Source organism: Echinococcus granulosus (assembly GCF_000524195.1).
Source record: "Echinococcus granulosus chromosome Unknown EG_S00136, whole genome shotgun sequence".
In the NCBI taxonomy this organism is placed as follows: Eukaryota; Metazoa; Platyhelminthes; class Cestoda; order Cyclophyllidea; family Taeniidae; genus Echinococcus; species Echinococcus granulosus.
Genome location: NW_020170516.1, coordinates 6,037 through 23,733, shown reverse-complemented (window position 1 = coordinate 23,733; position 17,697 = coordinate 6,037). Strand labels below are relative to the sequence as shown.

General features: G+C 40.3%; 1 protein-coding gene across 1 annotated transcript; it reads right to left on the bottom strand. All coding sequences in view use genetic code 11, as the record gives it.

Annotated features, from left to right (window-relative positions):
* Positions 1-2,281: 2,281 nt before the first annotated feature.
* EGR_09185 (hypothetical protein) lies at positions 2,282-6,853 on the bottom strand (the record flags this gene model as incomplete). Its single annotated transcript, XM_024498434.1, has 5 exons — positions 2,282-2,370; positions 3,430-3,667; positions 3,715-3,766; positions 6,071-6,408; positions 6,695-6,853. The coding sequence occupies 5 exons, from the start codon at positions 6,851-6,853 to the stop codon at positions 2,282-2,284; spliced, it is 876 nt and encodes a 291-aa protein (XP_024347134.1).
* Between the last annotated feature and the right edge of the window lie 10,844 nt (positions 6,854-17,697).

Below are 17,697 nucleotides of genomic sequence, written 5' to 3'. Positions count from 1 at the left end.
CACACTACGGGCGATGGTGCTAGCAAAATAAGCAGGTCAAAAATTTCGGCATCAGATTATAGAGAGAGAGGTATTCTTCAAGCGAAAGACACGAACTCTTTGGGTCTAAAAGAAGGCTTTCGTTAATAAGCACTCGTTTCATGTAGGAAACATATTTAAGCAAGAGAGGGGACTCTAATGTTGTAGTTACAATGGTACTCTAATCCTAGAGATAAAATATAGCCTTAAAGGTGTTAATTCAATCGCTTTGTCTAATGCATTTAAGCAGGAAAAAACTGTCTCATTTGGCTGCCTAGTTTAGTTATTGACACCTTCTGTTTCTTATGTTTTGCTATTGTGAAAGTGTATCGTTACAATAGATTTTAATTTACATTTTTTCTCTATGTTTAGCTTTCTCAAGGATATGTTTTATATAATACCATTTGTAGGATTATAAACTCTTAGACAAGCGCACTGGCTCAAAGTGTTCTGTTACGATAGAATATTTTGGCTTCACAAACAGACACCAAAACGTCTGACATGCTACTAAGTTGAATAGTGCTGATTTTAAGGATTATACTTACCCACCCATCCATCCGCCCATCCAACCATCCTTTCTACTGCCATGAATTCAAGGCAGTGGACAGCAAAGTACAACTTAACTGAAATAAGCTATTATACATCAAGTGTCAAAAAGGGCTGCATAAATGTACAAATAAAACTAAAGGTAGTATTGGTGTTCTTAACCAGTGAATAGGATATTTGAATTTCTGCGCTATTTAGGTTATGCTAGGCTGTGTCGGTTCGTGACAGCTTTTGAAGGCTAAGGTTGTGACTGTTACTTGAGCGTCCACGACATTGGGAGGTTAAGAAACGAATTATGACCCTCTCTGCCCCCATGAGGGCAGATGTCACCTCAGCCAGTCGAAGTTATCCTCGAGATGACCTGGAAAAGGCCCTGTAAAATGCCTTTTAATCGCAGCAATGTCAGGTCAGGATGCCATATGCAGGTTTTGGACATTCACCAGAGGGCACACCCAAGTGACTTAAACAAATAATACTTAATGGTGTTAAATAAAGGAGGTTGAGGACACAGCAAAATATTCCGAATGTGAGTGATGCTCACCTGCATTTTCACTTTCGCATGGCATGTTGATGGATCGGCCATTACATGCAATCGGTCGACCGATCGATCTATTTTAGCCCGTATGCTATGAGTCACCCTGCTTTAGTCAATAATCGATTTGACGGCGGGAACTCCAACATTTTCACTGGTTCAATAATCACTGATTTGGTACTTAATAGAGCACTGAAAGGCGGGAATTATTCGTCAAAAAGTCGGTTGCTATAATTCGCTGGTGGGCAATAACTTCTGTCCCAAAGAGTCGGTGGTCGTGTCAGTGGATCAGGCAAGTTGTTGTTTTCCGGAATCAGGGTTGAGTGGTTTGAGTAAGCCAAACAAAGCATATTTTCATTTTACTTTAGCAACGAATAAAACTGAAAACGATTTAACAAGTGTCACTTTTTGTTGACCAGAAGTAATTCAGTCTAGGCACATATTCCCTTTGAAAACTTTAGGAACTTGGATACTTATCTTACACGAAAGATTTCAGTTAGTGATATTTAAGCAGAATTTTGTGAGAAACAAGAATCCATGGTCTTAACGCAAAGCCTAATTAGGTTTTGAAAATCATACGACGTTAGGAATGAAGTGTAATGGTGATCAAGAGGAGAGCAACTGCTGACTTGATGCAAAAGTGTAACCTCCCTTGAAATCAAAAAGCATGTCTAAGTGATTATACTCATTACTTGGCAATTTTTTGTTTGGCATAAAATTGGGCTGAAGTAAACTTTGCAATTTATGCATTTTCCCTTCTTATTTGCATATTTTAAATAGGAATTAGTGTGCTAATTACTCATTCAAAAGAATTTTAAATCATCCTTTATGTGACAAATTCTTCATAGATACTTACGAAAAGGCTTTTGCGTGCAACCCGCAGTTTATTTGTCTGCTGCGGTAAGGCTGTTACACCAGAACGCTCCCACCTATTCTTTTTTTTACTTTATTTTTGGAGTTGCTCTTAAAACTTCCGCTCGTCTACCTTCGTTATTGTTCCAACCAAGGAAATGTCTATTTTTAGCCCCACTAGCAATAACCGGTCTTAAAGCTATACTTTCATTAGATAGAAAAGAGTGGGATTTGTCCATAATGCAGATTACGCAATGAAAAGGACTAATTTTGGGTTCCAATGAAGTCCCTAAACACCAGTGGAAGGAGTTTTAGCAAACTTAATTTAAAATCCTAAATGTTGTGGCTATGCTTTTCTCCTCCATCCAAAACTTTCATTTGATATTTGACAACTGCAAAACATACTGCTGGCTGGCATGTACCTTAAATTTTACAATTTTTACAATTTTGACTCCCGGATCAGTTCAACGAAAAAATATTTATTTAAACCTATGGGCGTATTTTTTGTTTCCACTTACCACAATTACGATTAGTAAATGCAATCCTGATGAGATTTTCAATGGTGTAAAAGGAGACATTGATATCTAGCGAGACTGTTGTTCTGTTTCATCCTGTCCTGGTAGGTAAAAAAATTAAAATTAGCCAGCGTCCATTAGTAGATGTGGAAAGTTTACTTGGGTTGGCTGTGTCGATTCGAAAAAATATTAATTTGGTGCAATTTGAAGCAGAGGCCACGAAAGCAGAGGGAAATAAGGAAGCGTAAATTAACCGAGTTATCAATTGTCAAAAGGCCATGCCTCCAAGACGGAGGTATAAATCGCGGAGGCTGAAGAGTCCACGCAGTAGTTTTTAATATACATACCTTATGCGAAAATAGCAAGAGTTACTAAGTCTTCTGGCTAGGTAATTAGTATTTCGAATGATTTTTTTTCGAGTCCAAAAAATTGCTAAAAGAACTTCATAAATCGTAGCGCTACCGCACTTATTTTTTTCAATGCATTTAAATTAATGATGCTTGCAAAGGTGATCCGGACAGTTCCTTTAAGCCAACCTACCTTGGTGGATGATTGCCTGCCCACGAGCCAATAAATTTGCCGCTGAGTGGTAGAGCTTTTTGGCAAGCCTTTATCCGAGCTCTGTCCGCCTACCTAATGTCCCTGCGAGCGTTTCTGCCCTGCACGAAGTATTATTTATTGCCCTTTACTCCCTCCCTCTGCCATTTGGCTTTAAGGCATGTGGTTGTCCCGTGAACTTCCTCCATCAGACCATCGATTGATAGGCAGGTAAGAAAAATCACGCACGTCCATTCCCTTCCACTGAATTTGAGGTGTTTCGGGGCTTTTTGGAGTCATACCATTCTCTGATTGGCTTTTAGTGCTTCTGCTTAATTCGCTTCAAAATCCATGAGGCCGAACAATTGTAAACTCGATCAACCTGATTGTTTAATCAACATTTGTACACTCCGAATCCGCATAAAATACTTTTCACCTCACCAAAAAGTCCACTTTTACTACCAACAGTAGTTTTTCCTTTCGAAACCGTTACAAGATCTTGTACATTTAGCTCACACATAAAAATCAAACGTCTCTCAAAATTTTTGCCGTTACCTTGTGCCATGAACCCCTTTATGTCACTAATAGCGCCACCTTTGAACATCTTCATTACCAACAAACAATTTTTGCCATCATTGTTGAAATAGTTAAAGTGGACACAAGATTTCTGACTTTTTAATAAAACATTGAACACGGCTTAATTCTGAAATTTACGTTCCCAGATCCAAATCCAATCCCCTGGATTGTCAATGTTACATTTTTATAACTTTAACGAAGGGCAAATATGGCAATGTAGGTTGCAAAATAAGAGGATCAATTGTAATTTTTCAATTCAACTTCCTTCTCCCTACTTTGAGCTGTGCTGTTTGTGTCATGAGGTGAGTAAAGTATTGTCTTGCGAGACGATTGACCCGCATTTATCAGGCTACCTCAGTCACTTAGTCTCAAGTCCTTTCATGCTTCAATGACCAAAATTGTGAATCGCTGCTTTAGCCACCTTGTCAGATGGCGTAATGATTCTTTAGAGATTCGGCAAACAGGCATCTAGCGCCTTAAGACTGCTTGACATATTTGGAAATTTTAATCAACCTTACTTTTCCAACGAAATTCACTTTTCTAAATCATGATGGTAAAATATTAATGATACCAATATAAGTCACGTTTGCGGGGATTACGGTTTCTTGCCCTGAATTCAATCAGTAGAAAAGCAAACACTTTGGCCGCCATTATTCTACTTTTATAAAAGTATGAGGAATATCTGGTGAAAAAAATATTCGTTTGTTTCTTGATTGCATACTTGGAAATTTTGTTCGTCATGCCGAATACATGCACGCAATGATGCGAGGCGCAGTAATCACAAAGCACAGTGCTCTGGCTCCAGAGAAAAGGAAGCAAGCTCAAACAACACTTCTCTTGCCACAACCGCTCACCTCATTCATATATTCGTCAAATGTGCACAGGCCTCTTCATCACAACCTCATCCAACCTCACCAGCATCGAGCACATGCAAAAGGTAGATAATGCTACCTGCTTTTGGCATTGATGTCACTATGGAATTGACTACCCTTGCAAGCAGCTGCTGGTGCCACCACACTGATGGCAGAGCAAGTAAGGTTGTATTCCACTGTGCTACTTCTCCACGGGCAACGAGGAGAAGGAAGCACTTATTTAGCATGCAACGATCCTCAAAACTACCAACATTCTATTTGCTCTTCAGTGCTTCCAGCTCTACGCCTATCCGACATTTCTTTTTGGGGTCTGACACAATTCCCAGTGATTGAGCAATGTCGACTTTCCTTCACCAGGGATGGCCAATCACTGACAGCAGGCGTTTTGGGGCTTTTTTATGAGTTGCTGTGTAGGTGTGTCACCGCTTTTTCCTTTTGTTTTTGATAACCTTATCCCAAGTAAGGGGAAGATAAAGACTTCAGTTCAGAGATCGACTCCCAGTACCAATAATGAGCTATTAGGGGACCAGTAATGCGGATACACAAGGCGTGCGGAGTGTGTACCCGGTGGCCTCTCTGTTGGAGAGCCTTTGGATGGTCACCATTCTCTTGTACAACTGGTATTTGAAACGGAAGTAACATTATGGAACCAATTAGGGTAACAATGGAGCCTTTGTCCTATCTTCTGCCATTTGTCGTTTCCCTCCTGCCACCTGCCTCCGCGCGATATTAGCCAATGACAGCTCAAAGGAATTGCAAATACAGATGTACTTTTGTACTTCATAATGTTCAGGAACTGGGCACAAAAAGGGCAAAACGACTCCCCTACAGAGCTTTCTACGATGCTAAAATAGATGCCTTCTTGGATATTAGGAAACTATTTCCAAAATATTTGCCATACCATTCCTTCCAATGCCAGGCTTGCTTCACAAATCGCATTGGCAATGCCCCGGTTACCTCCAGTGTATGGGTGGTACGTTTTCGCACTGTGTCAAAGGCATTATCATCGCACTTATCTGATGCCTTTTACCACTTTGACAGGAGGAAATACTACCCGACGACTTGGTCATTAACATCACTTTGCAATTAACTGCTCGCGATGTAGTTGATCCGACCGAGGACATGGGCGGTGAATTCGATCGAAATGCTGTTCAAAGAGGAGTTCTTGATGATGCAGTGGATGCCTATCATACCGTTGCGTGGGCCGAATGCAACCCATTACTGCTGTCGGAATGTCAAATGCAGAGGTCCAACTCCTGTGAGCTCCACAATTGTGACCACTGTGGAGTCCACTCAGTAACACATGGCTATTCTTACATACGATATTGAAGCACATTCTGATTTATCCAAACTCCATGATCGGCTCAGGATGCTTACAATTTCAAAAAACCTCCCCCTTTTTGCATTTTCAATGACTAGTTCCCGTGGGATCCAGGAAACCGAACTCTCACGCAGTCTTTTCCGATTGGCTGATATCACACATCGATGTCTGGTGTCAACACCTTGGCTATGTTAAATCCGGCTTGAAGGGTCTGTCATCTCTGGAAGAAGCCAAGTTTCTTCTTTAGGTCAATCTAATTAGTCGAATACAGCTAATGTATGGCCTCTGTAGACAGCCTTACCAAAAAAAGAAGGAAGGCGAATCATGATCGGGATCATTTGCTTGTAGCAGATTAATCAAATGACATTTACAAGAAGCAGCTTTATCTGCGCATGAAGAAGGTATCTGAACCTGTAAAAAGCATCCGCCGCTTACAGCTGACCTTTCATAGGTAAAATAGGTTTTTAACTGCGCTGTCTTCTCTCCACCTTTCATCTGTTTTATTTGTGGACAAAATAAACGATTTGGTTGGAAAATGACAAAAATTATCAGATCGCACCCCTTTGATGGAAAATAAACAAACGATCCGTTCATTCGAAATAATTCATTATCCTCTCGATGACAGAATGGCTGTTTAACCTTGTTAAAATTTTCTTATTAGAAATGGGCTATTGCGGGCAGAAATCAAATCTGAAAGAGGACTTGTTTAAAGTCCATGAAAGTGTCACCCAACGCTTTCGTTTGTGTTCAGTCGATATGCGTGACATTTACCCAACGCTCACGAAAGGTCATGTCAGTTCATTTGTCACTAAACGCAAGTGACTTCACGCCATCTATCAATTAATTCGAAATGTCAACCGTATTGTCACATGGCTGTGAGTACAATATGTCGGGAGGTCTTGAAAAGTCCCAGCCTTTCTTCCACCAGAGCTAACATTTCATGATAGGGCTCAAACAAATTACCAACTAGTAAGTAAATTTTTCCTCTTTGTAGTTCTACTTTAATTTGAGTAAAATATCCACGAAAACCTAGGGAAAGTTGGAAACTTGAAAAAAAGAATGTCATTTTGTACAAAATTGACATTCTGACAAATGAAGTCAAAGGAGGATGAAACCGAATGCATTTGATTTATGAGGTAAATGAGTTAATGGCGTATTTGCACACAGCCTCAAAAATGATTGCAGGCAGCCTTCAATCTACTTTTGATCTCTTTGTTTGACGAAATTCCCTCCAGAGGACATCAGCAAGCCTCCAGTACTGTGAGCACACTTGTAGGCGACCATCTCAAACAGAATCGAAAAGAAATTTTATTTTGGTAGAGCAGTAAGGTCGCAAGTCGCCGGACATTCGCTCCCAGATTGCGCATTCACATTTTGGGGGAAAAAAATAGGACCGATTCTAATTGCCACTGTCACTTTGTCTCTACCATATAGTTACCACTAAGGATAGCATTCCAGATATTGTTTTCCATGTTTACTTTAGGCAAATTATTTTCTAACTACGTACTTTGTACTGTCTTGTCAACCTCGTATTAAAATACACTAAGATCGAAATGACCTCTACTTGGCTGGGGATTTTCATCCCCCTCGGCTTTGGATTTCTGGGAATAACGACGCAAACGCACTGAGAACAATTGTGCATGTCAACTTTTTGGCCATTCAGTTCCCGTCTGAAAACAAGGATGAGTTGGGTACAGAAGACTTTTCTCCTCTGTTCAACGGGATAGTATCAGATCAAAGTCATACAGGTAATCCTTGTTTTATAATTATTTGTAAAATAACTACAATTCCAGGCCGGGGTATCTATAAATGATTTACCTCTAAAATTCCATAGGGCAGTAAGTCATTCTTTACAAAAAAACACTCTCTCTCGTAACATTGGGCAAAATCGTGGGGTACTGCTCCCAAATCAGATCACTTCCGTACGCCGGCATAGAGGCAAAACAAAGTGATTTATTACATTTGGTTGGCAAAGCTGCTACTGTCTTACCATTTCCAACACTTTTGCTACCAGGGTCTCAAACACAATGTCAACCACCACACCCTGGATGTTTTCTCTTTCCGATGTGACGCTACCACGTGACATTCACCTTTTGATTGACACAAGGTCATTCAAGGAATGGAAGAAGTGTGTGCCTTTTTTAGACCAAGAACATCAATATAAGCATATGCTACTGTTTATTGTCAATCGGTCGGTTTGTGACACACCACCTTACTGATAACTTGTTTTCAGTAAGGTGACAAAGCACACATGTTGTACGTTTACGGTTTAGGCCAGAAAACCTGGGCCTAATGTGCTGGCAACGAAAGTTTTGACAATGAAAATACTACGAGGTGCTCGGTACTTGCTGCTGGATTTTGAAATAACTAGCATACAGAAGGGGTGACTGGCCTAGGAGCTATCAGAATAGTGTGGCATACTTATGGTTTAAAATAAACTAGTCTTCTTTACTGAGTGCTGCACAGAATGGGTTTTACCTCCTAGTTAAGCTTTCACTAATAATTAATGAAGCAATTTCTAACACCTTCCACTACCACACTCCCCCCTTTGGGAGGGAAATGGTTAAGGCTATATTTTTTACAATTTTTTAGCTACTTTTGTTTTATTTTCCTGTTTCTAGTCGAAGATTTTGCCTCTTTTTGCAAGACTCATAAGTTATCTGTAATTTCATGATCTCAAATAGAGATATTAAGTTTAAAGAAAATTTCCTTCACGATTCCACTTATTGATGCTCAAATTGGAAGTCAATAAAGGAAACAAATTTATGTACGAAAACTCACTGATTGTCCAATCAACAGCTGTATGATCAATAATTTACTGATTTATTGTTTAATGATTTTACTCACAGACTAAAACTTTTCTTCACTAAAAAATAATCATAACCTTTAGTTTAATATTACCATGACCTTTGCGTAATAGGTTAGGCACTTATCTCTCCTGTGGACTGATTATGGAAGGGCATCCCCTACTTGGTGGCATCATAAACGGGGTACAATGATGAGGGTCATGCTTTCTCAGGGTAGACTTCCCCTTCGGGGGTGCACAACGTCCGTTCCACAACGAGATTCGTGTTCTCTGACCACCTCCCGTCTGAAGAAATACTTACCTCTTCTAAAATTAACTGCTTCAAACCTGTTATCAAAAAAGGAAGTCACTGTCGGAAAGGTATGAGTGAATCCAGCAGTATCATATCAGATTAGCTTTTTATGCCAGCACTTCCCCCACCTTTGGATGGAGTTTTACCATAACGGGAGCATCATGAACAGGCTTGAAATTTAGGTCGGCTGCGAAGAGCCTTACCGCTTTAATTAGCAGAGGTACCATTAGAATCCACAAACGACACGATCTCCTTCAAGCTAACGACCCTTTAACGACTGAGGTTCTGTTGAAACGGTTTCATTGCGTTTTTAGGCTATCATCTCATTGACATCATTAAAACGTTTGGGTGTGGGCAATTTTTTTTTTCAAATTTTTGGCAATGACTTAAGAGTAATTGAGTTCCAAGTAAATATTTATCCCACCAAACTGTTTATCCACTGTGGCATTCATCCAATGTCTTGAGGTAATTCCGCCCCCTAAAGCCACAACTCCAAAATTAAATGTTAAGGTGAGCAGGTTTACAGAATCCTTTTATGAGCCGAAGGGTCTTGTTAAAAATAAAATTTCCAACCAATCCCACGGTAGGTGGAGTGATTAATTCCACCGCTAGCACATTGAAAGGAGTTATTAATGTCCTCCTTTAATCAGCAGAATTTGCGAGGCATCTCTGTTGTGCTGCTTGTTCAAGTCTGGCCTTAAACTAACAAGACATATAATACTAAAAGTTACTCATGAAACATAAAGTGTGGGAGAATTCTACTTGAAAAAATATCAGAACCTAATATTGGCGTCAGTCTTTAAAAAGGTAATCCACGAATGTTTTGAATTTTGCCCTTTAAAATGGAGCAAAAGCAATAAGTTTATAATCTCCTTAGCCTACTTATGTTATTGACATTTTCACCACGAGCGTCACATATGTGTGACGATTTGTTTTTTATCCGAATCCTACATCATAGGTATGCAGTATGCATTTATTAGCATTTTATGGTAGAATAGATGATCTGTGGGTAAATACACGTTTTTTAACCTTCTATATGGCACCTAAATATGTCATTTTGGTGGCAATATTTTGTTTTCATATTGGAAGAAAAGTCAACTCCAGTGGGCTATGGTGGCCAACATTTGAAAGCTTACCTTATAATCTGCAATAATTTTAACGGGACTAGTTTAGATCTGGGCCCATAGAAACAAGGGGGACTGCAGATCGTATGTATAATCCGCATTAAAGTAGATAAATGTACAAGCATTTTCGGAATTTCCCCACAAGGTAGTAACAAACCTTTGTTCAGTCATCCATTTACAAAGAAATTTTGGCCGATACCACCCCGTGACACGGACACGTTTTGTTAGTTGGGATTCGCAGCTGTTTTGGGAACGTGGCTTCAACAAATGCTCGTCGCCACGCAGGACAACACGGGCCGCAAATTACCAGCTTGTAGTTATCGCCCTCTTATGTTTGCCCTTCATGCGGAATTAATTTTGCCCTGCTTTTCAAGCTGTCGTTCTTGTTGACCAGTTGACGGCTAGTTTCTAAAACTGTCCGGCTTTTGTTGTTGGCTAGTACAAACCTCCACAAATTCTTTAGGCAATCGGCTTTAAATTTCCACTTGGATTTTTGAAGATTGGAGGCAAACTTTGCCATATTTTGCCTTCTGGCAGGGGTACATTAAGTGATAAATTTACGGGTTGTTTTGATTAATGTGGATGATAAGGATGGCCGCAATGCTGATACATTGCCTTGCACGCGCTACAGGGTGGCTATGGATGAAAAGAGGAATTAAATTCCCCTCAAATGCCTCTTTTTTAGCTACAAAATGGCAGGGAATGTGGAATTCTTAGTTTCGCCCTTTTTATCACTTGTGTTACACGCCTTCATGGAAAGGTCTGGTCGTTTCGAATTAATTTTTCAGAACTTTCAAGGCTTCCGCAGAGGCAGTCCCTGTAGCAACGACCTGACCCTGAAATCGTAAACAATTGGCTGATGTGACGCCTCATTCAAAGGGCTGAATAAAATAATGTTCCAGTAAGGATTTAACTTTCGCTCGTTTTTTGTTTAAGCAAAACCACCGGGAACGCAACCTTCCTCCTAGTTTGTTAAAGATCTGCCAACGGGAGCAGATCTGAACCACAAATAAGGCTCTAATCTCTCTCGCGTAGTCTCTAACCGTTTGGGCCAAGGGAATCAAAACTAGACCAGGTTCGTTCGGAATTTTCATCTAGCATGACCAAAATAGAGGACGAAAAGAAAGACTAACGTCACGGACTTGAGGCAAGTTATGAATGGTTGCTTTGAGGCTCTGGGTGTGTCCACCCACGCTCCTGACTTTACCCTCCCTTGTGGCCATTGGAGGTTTATTTTTTATTCCAAAACGCTGAGTTAACTGATCAAGCTTTTGCGAGCCATGAGGAATGTTAACGGTGAGGAAAAAGTGTTCTACACGCTACACCTGCATTTCGTTCTCCCGCCCTGTGGTTTGCAAAACTAAAGCAAAGTGGTGCTTTTTCAGAAAAAATGGGAGATTAGCATCAGGTTCTAAAATAAAATAGTTTTAATATTTTTATCATTTCTTTGTAAATATAATGATTCATCTCATTTTTTGCAAAACTTGATAATGTAATACGTTAGTCACTTGTTTAGCCCTTCGTTTTGATTTGGCATGGTCTCCGGGCCCTCAGCCCCTCTCCATCTCGCAACACATATTCTGTCCTTGTAAGTGTGTACTTTTTCACCGTCACAGAAGTTTCGAGACACTAGGCTAAAATGGATAGTGATATCTGAGAACCTCAAGTGCACTTATTTGGTTTTCTCCGAAATTGCATAACTGAATTACCATTGTGTCAAGCCCTTTTAAAACATTTGTCTTGCAAAGTTGCAAATCACCTCAACCTTGCCTACGCACCAAATCAAGTTGGTAGGCCTTCTTAAATTGACTTAACTATTTGTGGTTAGTGCTCACCTCTGCCAAAAGACAGGCTTGGTGACACGTCACCCCTGGGGATGGGACCCACAGCCCCCCCCCCTTGGCATTGGGTAATCGCATGAGCACACTTGAAATGCACAGCAGATGGCTGGGGGAGTGAAAGGAGGCAGAATCGACTGCAAAACATCCCATCAAAGCAAAAGGTGCAATTTTGTCTTCTTAAGAAGAGGTGTTAGTTGGGAATAAACAGGAATTGTATAAAATCACTTTACAGCAACCGTATTCTTACCAGAAAAAAAACCCTCAAACTTAATTGGCTGCCGTAGAAGTAGGTAATATGAGTCTATTTTCGCCTTCAGATCATTCGAGTTCGCAACAGAAGGAGTTATTATTTTCGATCTCACCCTTTTTGTATTTCCCCTCAAAAGACGTCTCTCTAAAGCTTTTGCGTGTGACTTTAGCTCTTTCCATTAACCACGTCTGATTAAATATAAACAGCCATCAAATTTGTTACCTTTTACTTCTTCCTAATTTTAAAGGCAAAGTCCATAGTGTAGGGAGGATTTATAGACAGCTTTGTTTGAATTTCGCTTAGCTCCGCTCCTCCTAAGGGAGTCAAAAAATTTCTTTTTAGGGAAAAAACTCAAAACGGAAGCAGTAGCTCAGAAGAAGTGAATTACGCCCCAATGACGATGCCGATGTTCGCAGTTTTGGTCCATTTAAAGCAAGCGGCGCATTCAATTCAAGAATTTTAATAGTTGAGTATTCCGCAATACTTCTTATTTAATGAAGTCTATTCTATTTTCTTACCTAATAAAATCACTCAATCAACTCATTTGCCAACAGTGTCACACATATGTGACACTAATCCTCTATCAATTTATGCTACCTGTTTTCACCAAACCATGTTGCAAACAGGTTGGGTGGGCTTCAAACAAAAGATTAACGAAAGCAAAATGTTTCCGGTTGCAGCTTTCGTCTGCACTGAAATTACAAACCTTGAATTTGAACGGTCACGGTCATTTCGGGCCTTGGTTGGACCTAAACGCACCTTTCTAACCTGAGCATGCACCAAAAGTTACGCCATTCACCACCTTAAGTACTACAATTCAGGTCAAGTTTGATTATCCCATAGGTTATCTCCTTGATTCCTACACTTCTACCGCTATGCGAGGTCACAACTTCTCCAGCGGTTCCTCCAATCCACATCATACAAATGTTGCATACCTCTTGACACTGCATGTCAGTCCGTAAAATCGTCATTGCGGTTTTGGATTTTAATCTCTATCTACCTGCTTATTTCCATCAGATATGAAATATATCCTCATATAAGTAGATGCAGACTTCGAATCCGCCCATCAACTTCCCCTTTGGCTGTTTAAGTATGGCTAGTAATTTTCTTCTGAATCTCTCACATATAATGCAACTTGATTGCAAGCACTTAGTCAATGAGATTTAACTTCTTTTGATCTTTCAGAGCGAGTGCGGCAGATAATGATATTGCCAGGACAAAATGAAAGGTGGTAAAGTATGCACCTCTCACAATCACTATTAACCACTTCTGGTATTTTCCAAGTAAATATTACTTTCTAATCAATATTATTCTTTGAAAAGATACCTTCTTCGACCGTTCTTTGTTTCCCGCCAAAAAAAATATCTCACTTATCTCAGAACCATCAGGCTGTCTTTAAATGCGAAAGAAAATGGCGTTTCCTGGCTTGTGAATCCTTAACGTTCTCAAAAAAAGTATTCCAATTTCAAAATTACATTTGCATTGCAAAAAAGGAGACGAAAAAGGATGCTTTGTTTGTCTTATTTCGTTACTTTATGAGTTGATCAGTTGATTTTGCAATTTATGACTTGGACCACTTCTACCTTTTGAGCTTAATTTCCCACCTATTAAGTAGTATATCAACATTTCAAAAATTTCTTCGCAATTCAGTAGGATTTCACTCTCTCTCGAAGTTATGCAAAAAAATCTACTTTTAGGTAGTTATGCGCACCGAATTTGGGTATTGAGTTGGCGACAAATTCTCCTTTCCAATGAAATCGCCTTTTAAAAAGCGAATTGCCAAAAGACCACATTTACATTACATTTCTCGAAAAAATTTCCCCATGGTGATAGTGAGGCTCTGAACAAAAGTCTTTGCAAAGACTTGAGCGACTATCGTTGGGCTACTATTTTTAAATAAAAACTGGGTCTTAAGTTCAATCTTAAGGATTTCCCATCCCCCCACTTTATCATCAGTAGTTACGCTTACTACTGAAATGGTATCAGAGTACAATAAATTTTGATCCTGAAGTATTTTTAAGCTCTTTAACTATTTTGCGTTTGGCGTCGATTTAATTTAAATTGCTATTTTGTCTTCTCTTAAAGTGTTCTTTGACGGATTTACTAACCAGATCTTTGGCTTACCTCTAAAGCAGATTTACCTGCTTTTTTTACTACTATGACACCTTTTTTGTCACATTAAGATAACGTTTTATAAAAATCTTACTGACTCCAGAGGTTAAAGGGGACTTTCTGATGAAACTTTATTAAATTCTTGAGCTATTCAAATGGAGAGCCACTGTCACATCCTCCCCCTAATTCCTTAACAAGAGTTTGGACTTAAAATAGAGTCTCCCAACTTTATCCCATCAAGTACATCTTCTACAAAACACAGATCTAGTTCAGGGCCACCGAGGCCAACTAATTTCGCGTTTTACCCAGTCGCTCCAAAACACACAGGCAGACGACGCATTTGAAAGGCCTGTTTGAATGACACAATCATGGTACGAGGCTTCCTTGTGTCATTCTCACGGAGTCAATCACGCTTGTCAACTGTCAACAGAAATATACACTTTCTTAAATTTACTAGTAGAAATTAAAATTAATCTCAGCTGGCATGCACTGTGCTAATATCAACGAAAGTGGAGTAAATTATGCGTTTGGACGGAATGTCTCAATAAAGAGGCCGCAAGTGTACCTTCCAACTACCATTTATCAATATTTTGGGTGTCTTGAGTTTAAAAAATTTTTTTTTCGTTTTTAATTTCTGACATTATTATGTCAAAGAAGCATATATCCTTGTTCCAAAGTTTTAAATAACCTTTAAACTTGACTTTTAAAGACTAATCTGACGATACCAGAATATTTTATATAAACTTCACTTAAGGAATTCGAAGCACTTCCCAAATTCGGAGGAAGTGTAAACAACCCGAATGTTGCCCTACCTTGCAATTTATGCCCTCCACCCAACTCGGCGATCCCCGGTGCAAAGATGCATGTCGTTCGGTGCGCAGAAAAGAATTTCGCACTCCCTCTGCAAGGCAGCTAAAGCGGATGGCATTGCGTGATCGACTCCGTGCGGAGGTGTGTGCGGTGGAATCTGCAATGGTGCTTTGAATTTGATTTAGCCTCGCGAACCTCCGCAATAATTACAGTGCTCTTGTCAGCATGTTCGACGACAAGTGTACCCAATGCACCACTGAGACAGGTTTAATTTCCATGTCTCTTTTTCGCGGGATAAATGATGTGGTAAAGCAGTGCCCTCGCGACTTGTAAACCACCTTTTTTCATGGTGTTCCGTTCGTGGCTATGGCGACAGTAATCTTGGTCACGTTGTCTGGTAGTCACACCCAAACGTCATGAAAGAAGGGCGGCAGCCTCAAAACTTCCGTAGTAGTTCCAACTCTTGACAACTTCCACGGTTTTGAGCTTTGTACAACTCCCGATGATGGGGTAAGTTCAGGCTAGGACAGATTAAAAATAGCTTACGACTTCGCAAGGAATGCAGTAATTTCTACTAAACGTGGTTAACTTTCAGAGAGCACTCTTCGTGAAATACCACCCAACCTTTTGCACTACTTTTCAAGGGATTGCATTGCTGTTACAGTTCGTCTTGCAGAAGATACTTGGTCCGTAATTGACAGACCAGTCCACGATATATACTACTGTTAACCACATAGGTAGTATTCGCCCAAGGATACAAATTAAATGTATCATTTGTGTTCGAAAAACGTGGGCTCTTCAACCTCCATGATTTAGGTCACTAGCTTGATGCCTTGGCATTTCGTTCATCCCTATACCCAGGTCTTATTACCTCTTCGAGGGGTAAAGTAAGCTCCTCTAGCGTTTCACTTTTTAAAATGACCGCAATCCTGCAGCTTGTTTCTCATCTGCAGTACCTACTAGCACTCCACCCTGTAGACTATCCAGCAACACGGCAACAAGCATTAAGGAATTGCCTGGCTGCAAAAAATTGTCCAGGTGACATGTACAGCTTTTGCTTCTCCTAATTTCATTAGCCAAGTAAACCCTTAGAAGTAGGGACAAATATTTGCCCTACAGCGCTTTAGGGGTCCCCATGGACTGACACGTCTTTTGTGCAATCCTTCATTACTTTCCCGATAGGAGAACAGACCGATCTTGTTCTACTGGAGCGTAGCATCCTAGCTCACCTTCATTTATGAATACCTGACTTGTCAGCCATGACGACGCATTGATTGAGCATCTAATTTATTAAATTCTAGGGAGAGCACTCGAATTGGATGCAAAGATGGTGAAATCTTCGAGCTCTGCCATCGTGACCTTTGCTACTGAAAGAGATGCGCCTCTGAGGTTGCATTTCCGTCAATAAATCCGGTAAACAAGTTCAGTGCTGTTTGACAGCGTGTCTGCTTGTCATCGTGCCGAGTGCATGGGTCATTGGCGCTGACGGGCATGGACGGACACACATCAAAGTAATATGTGGACTTTTGTTCCTAAAAATTGTATCTAAATGCTTTGATTCTCAAATTAGCCATAAGTTTGTACTATATTTTGCAGTTCTAGTTTAATGACTCATTAAAGTGATGCTTGGGTTTGGCCATTTACAGTCTTCTTGGTGCCAAATTTTCCCCGCTTTTGCAATCTCTATGAATGAAGTGAACTTTTTCCTCATAACAGCTCCCATTTTGTCGATCTTCATTAAGAGAGTTTGGCTTTGGCGGTTCGCACTTTTGATGCAGCCATTCAAAGAGGATTTTCAGTCTGTAGTGACCGCATTACACTTTTGGAGTGATTTTGCTGGAAAATAGGCATTTAAAATTTTCACAGCGGGTTTTTTGGGTCCCCTTTAAATTAGATGACACACCCGTGTCAGGGTGCTTGGCATAAGTCATCCACACCAAAAACCTCGCAGCCGTCTCTGCGCCATAGGTAGAGTACTTTGGGAGATGGCTAGGGGTATGGAGCATATTCATTTCAATTTCAGAAGTGCAGGCTGGCCGAGTTTTCAAAGGTTAGCTCACAAAACAGAGCAGTTTTGTAGTTTAAGAAGGACTGATGCTTTGGCCGGCGATGTCACCCCATGAAAATGTATTAGCAACAATTTTTGGCATTTCATATGCGACAAAGTTGGAGGGGTAAAACTGAACCCAAAGCTGCCGCAAAGAAAGCGAAGTCACCTCGACTGTAACGTTTGAAGCTGATAGTCAAAGGAAAAGTGGATTTCATGTGGCTTTAATGTGTGCATGAAAAAGTCCTCAACTTAGGGCCAACTGTTTCTACTTAACACCCTTGATGAGTGTGAGATCGGTTGTATTTGAAACCATGATCCTCCAACATTTTGGCTCAGGGATGGGCCAAAGGCCATGAGCTAGCATGCAGTCATTAATCAGACACACACTACGGAGATTTTACAGCCATTTTAGCTGTCTGGTCTCGATGCCGATGGATGGGTGCCCACTGTAAATGTTTGGCTGAAGTAGCAGTATATTACATGATTAGGCAATCAGCTAGTGGGTACAGGCCTGGAAAATCCTCTTTCGGTCAACTGTGGCTCTTGCAATCAACCCTGTCTACACTACAGCCGTGTACTTGAAGTGATACCTCACCTTACTTCGTAGTAGTCCACAAAATTCGTCCTTCGTTTAAGCTAAGTT